The following is a 12,990-nucleotide window of genomic DNA, read 5'->3' as shown; positions in this document are numbered from 1 at the left end:
GAGATCTGAAATCTTTAAACTTAGACCCGAACATGGCACTGAACCGTGCTGAGTGGAAAAAAGGACAGGGAAGGCCGACCCCAAGTAAATGGGATAAGGTCCAGGTAGATAGATAGATAGATAAACTGTCTAATGGCTTAGGATGAGTACCGATTCCGTGTTTGCTCATTGATTTACGTCATTTAAAATGTTTGTTCGATATTGTTGAGAATCCTCGTCTAGGCACCCATTTTTGCAACATATAAACAGGTAACACCATCTTTAGATACCCCAATAAAATACCTTAACCACTTCCTTAACTAATTACCTATACAATCAATACCGAGCCCATCCAATACCTTAATTTGCTTCATAATTTACCGTTCAATCTAATCTGCAACTCATTTGTCATCCCCCCTCATTCAGTCTTCCTCTTTCCTCCCTAAACTTACGATTCAATCTCCTTCGCATTTATGTGTTGGTATGACAGACTACGTAGTAGACACCGCATTATGAGTTTACAAAAAAAGCGTGGTCACCTGACATTATGTACTTTACCTACTGGTAAAATACCACGATTTGAGCACCGCGACAGAGTAGCATATTACACCATGACATAAGATAACAGTCCCGGTTCAACTCCAAAACTAATTAAGAAAAGAGCGTACACCCATCTTAAGAGCGGCAACGCACCTCCGACCCTTCTGGTGTTTCGGGTGTCCATGTGCGGCAGTGATCGCTTACCATCAGGCGATCTGTCTGTTTGTTTGCCTCCTATTTAATTTTTTTTATAAATATTCCAAAATTACACGAATGCTGGTTATAAACGTTGACACAACTAGATCAAGCGGTTACGTTCCCATACTAAATTACTACAGATCATTGGTTTGAATGTTTCATCTAGTAGTTAAGGTAGTCTGTAGGCCTCCTGTATAGAACTCATCAAATACAGCTCAAACGGTGTCCGGTGCCATCCATCATTCCGTACGTTACCCTTTGAGGCTTAAAAATAGATTTTTAACTCAATATTAATCTGTGTGGATCAAATGGATTTGTTTCATTTTAAATTGGATCGGATAAATGAATATTAATCGCGGTGGCCGATAACAATGATTAATGGTAAAATATATTAGGGTGTACCTCAAGGTTGTGTATTAGGTCACCTACTTTACGTCACATTGTGAGAGTTGTGAGACTAGATTTTGAAGATATGTACACTGGTTTTAAACACTTGTGTTATGTATTAATGGAGATTAATAAATAATAATTGTGTTATCAAACCAAACAGGGGGTATAATCAATAGAATAGAATAGAATAGAAATCGTTTATTCGTGGTAAATTACAATAGGTATTAAAAATACAAACATTTAATTATTAAAACATAATATAAAAATTATCGTTTACCACGAAATGGTCCCGCCTCAGCATAATGCTAACCATACAGTCAGCGCTGGTCTTCCGGCGACACCATTTGTGGGCCACGGACGCAAACGTGCTAATCAAACAGTAGCCTGTTAAATATAACAAAACCATTCATAACGTATGGTTAGAATTTTTTATAATGAATGATGTGGTTGCTGTTGATAACCTAACACCTGATAAAATTAAAAATTTGAAAAAAAAAAAACCCCGACATAGTGGACCGATTTTCATAAAACATGGCTAAGAATACTCCCGACTAATTCGGCTTTTAAACAAAAAAAAAACGAAATCTAAATGGGTCATCCGTTTGGGAGCTGCAATGCCACAGACAGATAAGCACACAAACTGTCTGTTTGTGTGCGTGTCTGTCTGTGGTTACGTCAAACTTATCGTCGCTAAAAAGGTCCTAGTTTGTAAAATTAATTCAAATGTAGTAATTTTTTCTTTTTTTTTTTTTTAATGTAGTCATTAAAAAGTCGTAATACGAGTAAGAAAATGGTAGTGTTAACAAAGTTAACAATTTATAAAAGCTCTCACGAAAGTCAATGGAACAAATAAGTGTTGGACTAGCCCGGGAGATGAGGTGGAATCGCATTAAGGCTGAGTGCTCTCGAACTATGTCGCCGTGGAGAATAATCATATCTGGAGCAGTTTAAATTGTGCGAGACTTGGAAATTGTAGTTGTTGAGAATATTTACATGGAATCACTGGATTAATCAGTTGAAGGTGTATTTTACCTGTAAAATTTTAAATTTTTGTGAAATTTGTTCTAAATGGTGGTGTTGCAAAACATGAGAAGATTCAGATATTCGATTTGTCATAATTTTAAGCGTCCAGATCCATTTAGACCAAAATGAGTACTGTTATGAGCAACTAGTAGGACTCATTGTTCTAAATATTTTTGCTTTCCCTGTTTACACCAACATTTATTCGGACTGTCTACATCTTTGAAAGTATTGTAACTACATTATTATGACATTTCAATGTGTTTCTATTTTCTCCTTCCATGTAACGACACTAATATCTTCACGATTGAAGACTTTGTCCAACTTAAAGTATCTCGCTTTATCCATCGATTTCCTTTTAATCGTCCCCATATCTCACACTTTCTCGGCTCAAATCGAATCGGGTCGTGTGTCAGATGCCAAAGGTTAAAATACGGCGCAGCGAGTGCTCGCCAAATTTGCGGTTTCCTGTTCTTGTTTGTACAATATTGCTTTACACTATCAACAATCGTTGGCCGACTCTGTTTCACCTGTTTTATATGGTTTTCAATGTGCTCATGTTGTTTTGATGTAACTTCTGTCCGTTACTATGACTGCGTATAAAAATAAAAAAAAAAGCTGTATCCCACTTCGTAATAAATCTCTCCATCCTGATCAGTGATCATATTCTTAAGGGATTTTTTTATTAATAGCAAGCGTCATTCGTTTTTATCCAGGCCCAGGACCAAATTTATCGACATGACAAAAATCATCAAAATTTGCAGTTTTTTTTATTTTTCATTCATGATTTTGAGTAGGGGTCCAGGGGTATGTGTATAGACGGCCTTGAGTGAGCCTTCACGCCTGCACCCGTTAGCGATCCACGCTAATTGGTGCTTATAAAATGTTCTCTTGTCGCTCAAGACATCCTCGCTTCTTATTGAGTGCGTTACACTTTGTGTAAATTCTTGTGACGCCATAGGCTCATATAATACAAAATGTCGCCCCAGGTATCGCGGGGAGGACAGTGTGGCGGCGGATCTGCTTCAGCTTCAAGTCAGTGGCTGGCAAGAGGCCGCGCAGGATCGGGACTGGTGGCGATCTCTCTTTTCGGAGGCCAAGATTCACTTTGGAGCATTGAGCCAAAATAGTTAGTTTATCAAAATTGAAGACAGAATCGGCTTGTTTCAGTAATGAAATGTCATAATGGCGTTTCGGTTCAGAATGGTGCAACATCAGGTGCATGAGTTTTGGCACGAGTTGTCTTTATTGGATTTTAATTGTTCTTTGTTTCGTTGGCAGCTTTCAAAGTTTAGTTTTCATGAGTGTAGCTGTGCTACTTTACTTTGTTCAAATTGATAAAAGTCTTCAATTCTTAAATGGTTTAGTTTAAAACTTGTGGGGTTAAAATATTTTTAAGCTATTTGTGCTTTTTCATACCTTTTAGGTATGTAATACTTGTATCATATATTATTATTTATTTAAATTCGTTAATGTCAAAGCGATACTGAATAACTTTTACTACTTTTGTTATGGGACAAACATCGAATTAAGAAAATGTATGAAACATCCGTTTTTATTTCCTGTTTTCGACGTAGGTTATGACTTACAACGCATTGCATCTTATCCATTCATGTTCAATGTGTTTAGTTAAACTAGGATAACTATAACAGGATATCTGCAACTCTTTAGGTTACTCTTGCAGTTCGATTCGATCGAAATCTAAATCCAGATTCTCAAGGAACTAAGTCTAATTTGCAACAGTGCTAAGTGAATGGTCTAAATGCGTTTCTGTACGGGAATAGTCCAGTTTCCGGCCGGTGTTTGGATCGGCTTCCTCCGCGTTGACCTTTGGTTTGATTTGTGTGTCATCTCTATATTTAGAGCTAGATCTAGAACAGGTATTGTGATACCATATCTGTATTGACGGATTGGTGACAAATGCTGTTTTAGAACGCCTTAATGTTAATTTAATGATCAGCCTACATTGAGAAATAATAGTACTAGTTATTTAGTGCTCGTTATTTTTATATCAATGCGCCTTAACTCAAAGTACGATATATCTTACACCATATTTATTATGTCTTTGTAATCTTGTAACTCGAAATATAAAATCAATACGAATAAATGTTTTGTTGGTTTTGGACTAAGGATTATCGTTGTAAAATTATAAAATGCAACTAACAAATAGACGTAGTTTAGTAAAAGGGATCCATCCCCAGAAAATTGCCATTGAAATGAATGACTTTTCCTATTGACAGAAAGTTTAAATTGTATTTATTGTACATTTTTGGGGATCGGAGGCTCTTTCTTAAACTATGTCCAAATATTATATTATTTCGACAATTTTATATGTAATTTTTATTTGGCTCATGTAATGAATGATGTTTAAATTACATAATACTAAGGTTTTAGAGTACTAGGTTTAGATGAAAACCTGCTTTGCTCCATTGGGTCCATCCGAATTCTAAACAATGCCGTTTGATATTACAGTGACCTCGAAGGCGGTGCGGCTACAGCTCCATCTGGGAGCTCCAGCAGTTCCAGCTTGTCTTCCAGAAGCAACGAGAGCACCACGGTGCCTGCGGATCAGCAAGGTATGTTATCACCATATCTCTTTTAGCAGTTTAAGAAATTTTTACCATTAAATTCACATATCACGAGTATTTTAGTGACTGTCGTCTTGTGCGCCATGTTTTGAACAGCGTACTGTAGCTGCAATGAGTATTGTTAAATGTAAATATTTTTTTGTTCTGGTCAGGCACTGGTCCCACCATAAGCGTGTACCTAAGCGACCAGCTATCGATGAAAGAAACGAACAAAAGATCGCTGCCGTGTAAATAAAAGAGACGCGATGGTAGCGCAAGCGAGTTTATAGTTCGTCGCCGAGCGATGAACTCTTATTAATCGGTCTCCCTCTCTCTCTCTTTTATTTACACGGGGGCGACTATCTTATCTCTTCTCGCTTTTGGAGGGACTTAGTAATAATTTATGGGTATATCGAGGAACGTATACATTAAAAATCATGGTAGCCACAGAGATTGCCAAGCGTTCGCACGCGGCACTCAGATGTGAGTATCGTGATCGTACCGACCCTATCGTAACTGTAAAATTAGCTTGATGATTCATGACAGTTTAAATTCGACTGGACCAGTTTGTCAACGTACCTTGTTAGCTTGCCATGATGTCCATACGAGTACACTTCACGGGACAATGACCGAATTGAGAGATTGATAAAATATATGTATCACTCAACTCAATGTAATTATTGGTCGTCCTTGGAGGCATTCTAAATTCTAAGTACGAGCCCCAATGCAAATGATATCGTCTAGTCACACTTCAACGTGCGATATTTATTTCCGAAACTGGTATTTAAACCCAGATTGACTTTGATGATAAATGGAATACACGACACACTAAGCCATTAAAACTAGTTTAATCTTGCGCCGTACAAAATGCCCTAATGTTATATGTTTAATATAATCATATCATAAAAATAACATATCTAAAGCAAAAAAATACGCCTAGTTCATATTTGAGGCATAATAGGTCGTCTATTTTAAATAAAAATAGTTTAGTAAGATTAATATTATACAATAATATTTTAAATTGAATTAATAATATTATAAGTCGTCTGATATGATATACGGCTACATAAAAAGGTAAATTCTGTAAAAAATATAATTATTCTACAAACATTTTTATACCAAAATAGCAAGAGGTAAGTCGGTGCCTGAATCAGTGAGGAAAATTATAATTTCCAGTAACAATAGCGGCAAATCTACGTTCCAAAATATCCAAAGACCTTTTTTTGCCAAGATCTACGGCGCATACAATCATCCAGCATCAACTAAAACACGGAACCGTCTCCTGTTTAAATAAATCTGGCCGTCGAAGAATAACTGCCAAAGAGAAAGCAGGATTTTAAGGAGCATCATCAGGAAAAATCGTCATGCAAGAGCAGGAGAACTTACCTAACTATGGCATGACGCGATCAAAATAAACATTTCAGTCGATACCTGAAAGACAGTAATGAAAATAATGGGCTTCGGTTTTCACACCGCTAAACAGAAACCATTACTTACTCAAAAGCAGAAAACTAACAGGTTGAAATTTGCACAAAAGTACAGAAACTGGACTGCCGATCAGTGGCGAAAAATAATATGGAGCGACAAATCCAAATTTGAGGTCATAGTTGGCGATGAACGAAGTAAAGTCATTCAAGATAAAGGAGATGCATTTCACAAAGACTGTCTTGAACGCAAGATGTAGTTTCCAGCATCTTTAAACGATTTGGGGCTGTATGTCGGCACAGGGTGTGGGATGTCTGCAATTTATAGATGGAACCGTCAATGCAGAGAAATACAAAAGCATCTTGGAATAGAGTTCACTACCGTCTATAAGAAAGTTCAAGTATATAAATGGATTTACTTTTCAACGAGATGGTGCCTTATGTCATACTGGCAAGACAACGATGGAGTGGCTGAAACAAAAACAAATTCCTACCATATCATGGCCATCCAGCAGTCCAGACTTGTCTCCCATAAAAACTTTGTAGTGGTAAATGAAGAAAAAGTTGCGAAAAGATCCTTCTAAATCCAAAGCTGATTTTAAGGAGAAACTTGTGGGTGTCTGGAATGGAATAACCCCTGAGGAGTATAGACAGTTGGTAGATACAATGCCGCTCAGAATTAAGGCCGTTTTAGATGCAAAAGGTGACGCCACCAAGTGGTAGTTGTTCTTTTCTGCATCGGCTACGCTGAAGACGAACATTTTTGCGAGTGTTACATTTGGTGAAATTATGTTTTTTTGTTTACTAGTGAGGAAAATTGTTAATTTATGTTTTGAATAAATAAAATATGCATTATAAGCTCTCTTGTTTTTATGTTACATGTTCTACTAATCATCTAATTCATCCTGAATTTTGAGGTCGAAGTTAGGACATAATATTTTTTTCATACTAGACGATATCATTTGCATTGGGGCTCGTAGTCCGTCCTCACAAGAATGGATAAACAGATAAACCTTTAATATCTCCCAACAGTTTGTGGGGATTTTGCTAATGCTGAAGAAGTGAAGACGCTTTTTTATTATTATTATAAATGGTCTTGCTCATTTGATTTATATTGACCTGGATATAGACCGTGAAAAAAGGGTGGCTCACTCATGGCCACAGACTAGCCGAGTAGAAGACGTGGTAGGCAGAAGGTGCCGTTCACCCTTGATTTGAAGGCTGGTGGGTTAGTTCAAGTATGCCTTCTGTTAGAATGTCGGTTATTTTTAATTTTTGACATCATTTGTAATATTGTATAATTATGTAATTTCAGCTTCCCAATCGGACTGGTCGGAGGAGGAAGACCCGTTAGCTCCACAGTGGGCAGACAGCCTCCCCCCACAAATACTAGACTCGCTGCTGCTTGACAAGCGGCATAGGAAACGACAGGAGGTTATCCATGGTAAGTTATTGATAACTAAATTAATTACCCATAGAACCAGGGTCGGTGACCCAGATGTAGGAAAATGAAAAAAAAAATTTTTTTTCAAGTAGGCATATTACTATGTGCATATGAACGTCAAATAAAGCTACGCCGGCTCTAACCCTACGCCTCAGCCTCGAGAAGATTTCAGTCCCTCCTCAGTTGGGAGGGGGGTATCCACTATGGGACCGGCAAGAAACTCGGCGGGCCACTTCTTTTCAAAACATTGCATCTTATAATTAACATGCATTAAATAACAAGATACAATTTAACTTGCAAAAGTATTCATCAAAAAATTTTAACAGACTAGGTGGGTACTCTATGGAAATTAATTTCAATACATTATATTATAGCTTAATTTAATAATACGTCGTTCTTCTTCAACGAAGACATATCGAGTCCAATGCGCGCAGCGGTGCAGACGCATTGATGGTTTAATTAAATTATAATTGCGAAATCAGCGCGCGCGCTTTGCCGCGACCGGTAATCGACACGATGGCAGATTCCAAACCGAATCAAACCATCGTAAATGAATTCCTCGCTTTCCTTCAAGAAAAAGACAAGCTGTTACTGGAAGGGGCGATGGATGCGGCAGCTGCTTTCCGGATGTCTTCGCGTGCGTCGAAGTTTTCCGTGGACGACATCTGTGAAGCGAAGAGAGTGTTGTGCGAGTCCCTTGGGATTGCCGGCACCTATGTACCTCACCGGAGAGGAGACGAAACCGGGAAGAAAAGTCTCGAGGACATTAAGAAGATCCTGAAGGAGTACAAAGACCGGATTCCGGAGTTTGTTGCCACGGATATCATCGTTCCGCCGTACGATCCGGATAACGTCGACGTTCGCAGCTTGTTTAGGGAAATCGTGGCCCTAAAAACAAGTTTAGCCGCAGTTATCTCGAAGTTTGAAGCTAGCATGGAAACGATTACCGAGTTACGCAACGAAATCAAATGTTTGCGTTATGCTCCAGCTCGGTCAGCTATTTCAGACTTAGGGCCGGTTGCACCAGCACACTTTGACGCCCCCTTCATCGTTAAAGATGGCTCCGACGACCGTTAAGTCCATATTTGCGTTGCACCATGCCATCCGTCAGTAAAAGGGTTACGATTCATTTAACCGGTGCCAGAGCACCGGTTAACGGCTCGTATTAGGTAAATCTAGGAACCAAAATGGCGGCCAATGTTTTGAATTTGTCCCGTATTTCACGAGTTTATGCTTATTTTAAAATAATTTGAGCTATTAGCAATGTAAAATACTTATAAAACGTTTAAAACAGTAAAAATGTGGAAGTAACAAAACATAAAAAAGTGACAGTGACACACCAGAGTGGTTTTAAGGTTATTTTAATTGCGCGACGATTTGTGTTTGTAAACACCTTTAATTTAATTTATTTTGTTAATAAATGTGTGTGTTTATATTTAGATCGAGTGCAGAATGAGCTTCAGTTGAATATATAATCGATCGATGCTGTAAAAAATTCACAAGTGCGTCCTATGAGATCAAAATTCGACAGCAAATAATGAAAACTATTTGTCGACAATACAGTCTTTAAAAGGGTCTTGGTATATTTGGAATCACGAATAAAATAATAAATATCCTGGAAAAAGTTGTGGATCCATTATGACATCCGAAATCAGGGCGAGAATAACGACAAACATTGTATAAAATCCGACCTTCAAAATCGTATCTCGCGACAGGAATCAACTTTCGTTTTAAACTATACACGTCTATGAGACATACGAAATGAAGTATTTTAGTGTGAAGCAAATGTGTTGGGACAATCTACACAACTTTTAGGCAACAGCATAGGCAAGATTTATTTATTTATTTATTTATTTAGCCTTCTTTCCACATTTTTGTCTTTTTACTTTTCATTTAATTTGTCTTTTAGTTATTTGTGGTCCCTGATAGGGTAAAGGCCTCCTCCAAGCTTTGCCATTTTTCTCTATTCTGAGCGGTGTCCATCCAGTTCCTTCCTGCTACCTTTACAATGTCGTCAACCCATCTTTTGCGTGGTTTCCCATCCTTCCTCTTACCAGTGGGGCCTGGCCATCTGGTTGCATGTAGAGTCCATCTCTTATCTTGGTATCTCGCCAAATGTCCAGCCCCTTTCCATTTTTGCGATAGTGCATGTTGAAGAGCATCTGTCAGCTTAGTTTTCTTCCTTATTTCTTCATTTCTAGTCAAAAAAAAAAAAAAAAAAAAAATCAAAATAATTTATTCAGCAAATAGGCCACAGGGGCACTTTTACACGTCACATGTACATAGGTATTTAAAAAAATATTTAAAATTGAGTTGAAATTACAATTGATACTATTATAATACTAATTCTAAGTTCTAACTAAAGTTAACTCTATACAATTAATTAGAGATGTAGAAGGTCTCTAAATGTCGAATTACAACCAAGAACTACACTAAATTTTAATATAAAAAGTACAAATACAAAAAAAAAAGTCTAAAATTACTTTAGAGGTGCAAATGACTCTAAATGTCACAACTAAAAATAAAATGTATATCTACTTAATCTAATTCTCCTTAGAGATGTATATGGTCTCCATGAGTCAAAATCATATATTTAAAATATTCACTAAAAGAAAGGAAACAAACGACAACCGAACAAAGTGTCCTAATTTAATAAAAATTAGAATTAAAGTTACTAAGTTATAACAGTTATAACATTTAATAAAAATTAGAATTAAAGTTACTAAGTTATAGTTTTCTGGATCCTCCTTAACTTCAAGATGCTCCTTTCCATTGCATGTTGACATGCGAGAATTTTGCTCTTTACCCTCTTGGTGTACACCCATGTTTGGCTGGCGTAAGTGAGGCTGGGTAGGATGCAGGAGTCCATTATAATTTTCTTCAGTTTCAGGCCATAGTTTCCCTTTAAAATCTCTTTTTGAGCCCAGTATTTGGACCACGCTATGTTAACTCTTCTGTCAATTTCATTGTCGTTACTGTTTTTGTTAAAGGATATCAGTTTTCCCAAGTATACATACTCTTGAACATAGTCTATTTTACTTCCTTCTATATTTATTGGTTGCTCGTAGCTGTTAGTCATCACTTTTGTTTTTGTTGCGTTCATTTGTAGTCCTATTTTCTGACTCTCTGTGTTTAGGGCTTGCAGCATGTTTCTTATTCCAGTAGCTGTTTCATTAAAAAGGACTATATCGTCTGCAAACCTTAAGTGTGTGAGTTGTCTGTTTTTCAGCCACACACCCTCGTTTTTCCAATCTATATTTTGAAAAATATCTTCTAGAACGGCTATGAATAATTTGGGAGAGAGGGGGTCGCCTTGCCTCAAGCCGCGTCCTATTGTAATTTCTTCTCCTTCTCGTTCCAGTTTGACTTTGCTCACACTTTTAGCGTATATCTTCTTTATAATTGTTATGTATTTTCCATTTATATTATTGTTTCTTAATGCTCTCCAGATTGATGAGTGTATTATACTGTCAAATGCTTTCATGTAGTCTACGAACGCCACATACAGCGGTTTGTTGAATTCTTTGTACTTTTCTATTATTTGTTCTGTGGCCTGTATGTGGTCGTTTGTAGAGTAGCCAGGCCTGAACCCTGCCTGTTCAGTTGGTTGGTTTTTATCAATATCTGGTGCCATTCTGCTCAACAGTATTGACGCAAACAGTTTGTATGTTGCTGATAGCAGGCTGATAGGTCTATAGTTCCCAATGTCCAGTGGGCTGCCTTTTTTGTAAAGCAGTATAATATGTGATTGACACCATTGGGTTGGAACTTGTTCTAATTCTAGTGCCATGTTAAAAAGTGAAGTCAAGTGTGTACCTAGTATCGGTGCTCCAATTTTCAGGCATTCATTAGTTAGATTGTCTGGTCCTGGGCTTTTTTCAGGCTTCAGTTTCTTTATATGTCTCATTGTTTCCCTCTCACTTATTGCCTCGACTACTGTTTCTGCTTCTGCCATATTTTCTTGTTGGTCTTCGATTTCTGTTTCTATTTCTATTGATGGTTTCCTATATAGTTCCTGGTAGAAGGTTGTAGCTCGCTTAATGATGTCTTCTCTTGTTTTGGTTTCGTCTTGTTTGTCTGTGAGTTTTTCAATCCAGTTCTTATGTGTTGTAAGTTTTTTATAGGCTCGCTTCGAGCTCCTGAATGTTGTTATGTTTTTTTCAATAATTTTCCTTCTATGGGCCTCATAGTCGTGCCTTATTGCTTTGTTTGTTTGTTTGAATATTTGTTTCAGTTCTTCTCTATTTTCCCTAGATTTTTCTTTTATCGATACTAGTTCCGCTCGTCTAGATATCAACTTGAGTGTGTCGTCTGTTAGTATTCTTTGTTGATTATTTTTCGTACATTTTTTTGGCTTTAAACTTTTCGTAATATTATCTTCCAGTATATTGCTGTAGGTTTGTATGTCTGTTGTTTGGTTGGGCTTGGTTATCTGCGTGAAGTTTTCTTTCAGGTTTTCAATATACGCAGTTTTCTCTTCTTCCGTTTTCAGGGCTTTAGGCAGACATTTGAATGATGTTCGATTGATTTTTGGGGTGTCTAGTTTTAATGTGCATCTGAGCATCCTGTGGTCAGATGGAAAGTTTATCCCATTTAGTACTTCCAGGTTGGTGATAAGTTTGCGGTTGCCACTTAGAACAAAATCAATTTCATTCCTTGTCTTTTGATCAGGTGATTTCCATGTCCATTTTCTTGTCATTTTTTTCTTGAAGAACGAGTTCATTATGGACAACCTGTGTTCCTGTGCATGTAATATGAGGCGTTCTCCTCTTGCGTTTCGCTTGCCGTAGCCATAGTTTCCCATAATTTTGGTATCCTTTTCGTGGGGTAATGGATTTCCTACTTTAGCATTAAAATCCCCCATTACCACTAGGTTTTTATTTGCTAGCTTATGTGCTTTGTTCAGGTCATCATAGAATTTGTTTATTTCTTCTGGTGTAGCACTTTCCGTTGGTGCGTAGACTTGAATAAGTGATAATGGTAGGTTTTCGAATTTTAGGTCCAAAATGGCTACCCTGTCGGATATTCCTGAGAAGTTGACAATGTTCCTGCTGAGGTTCTTCTTTATCAGGAACCCCACTCCATGAAGTCCCTTTGTCTGTCCTATAAAGCAGAAAATATAATTTTGATGTTCTTGTATGCTACAGCCCATTCTTCGTACTTCCGCAAGCCCGATAATGTCCCAGTCTAGCTTATCTATAGCTATATTCAGCTCTAACAGTCTTGTTGGAGTTGCTAGTGACCTCACATTGTAACTGCATATTTTTATACTGTGACTGTTGTTTATTCTGCTTTTGCTTGGAGGGTATTGGTCTAATTCCCCACGGGGACCAGCCGGGTTGGGGAATATTGGTTTTGTTTGGTTTTTTGGTAGGTTGGTTGTTATATTTTCGTTTGTTTTTGTTTTCCGTTTGTATGTTATTTTGTT

General features: G+C 37.4%; 1 protein-coding gene across 1 annotated transcript in view; it reads left to right on the top strand.

Annotated features, from left to right (window-relative positions):
• Positions 1-12,990, top strand: part of LOC125236896 (A-kinase anchor protein 13-like) — a 279,055-nt gene that overhangs the window by 227,921 nt on the left and 38,144 nt on the right. The window contains exons 8-9 of the mRNA XM_048143813.1: positions 4,600-4,703; positions 7,434-7,562. Coding sequence (XP_047999770.1) covers positions 4,600-4,703; positions 7,434-7,562 — 233 coding nt within the window. The remainder of the gene's footprint in view (positions 1-4,599; positions 4,704-7,433; positions 7,563-12,990) is intronic.

The sequence above is a fragment of the Leguminivora glycinivorella genome, chromosome 20 (genome assembly GCF_023078275.1).
Source record: "Leguminivora glycinivorella isolate SPB_JAAS2020 chromosome 20, LegGlyc_1.1, whole genome shotgun sequence".
Lineage (NCBI taxonomy): Eukaryota > Metazoa > Arthropoda > Insecta > Lepidoptera > Tortricidae > Leguminivora > Leguminivora glycinivorella.
Note: the sequence above shows the minus strand (reverse complement) of the source record. Positions and strands in the feature narration are given on the sequence as shown.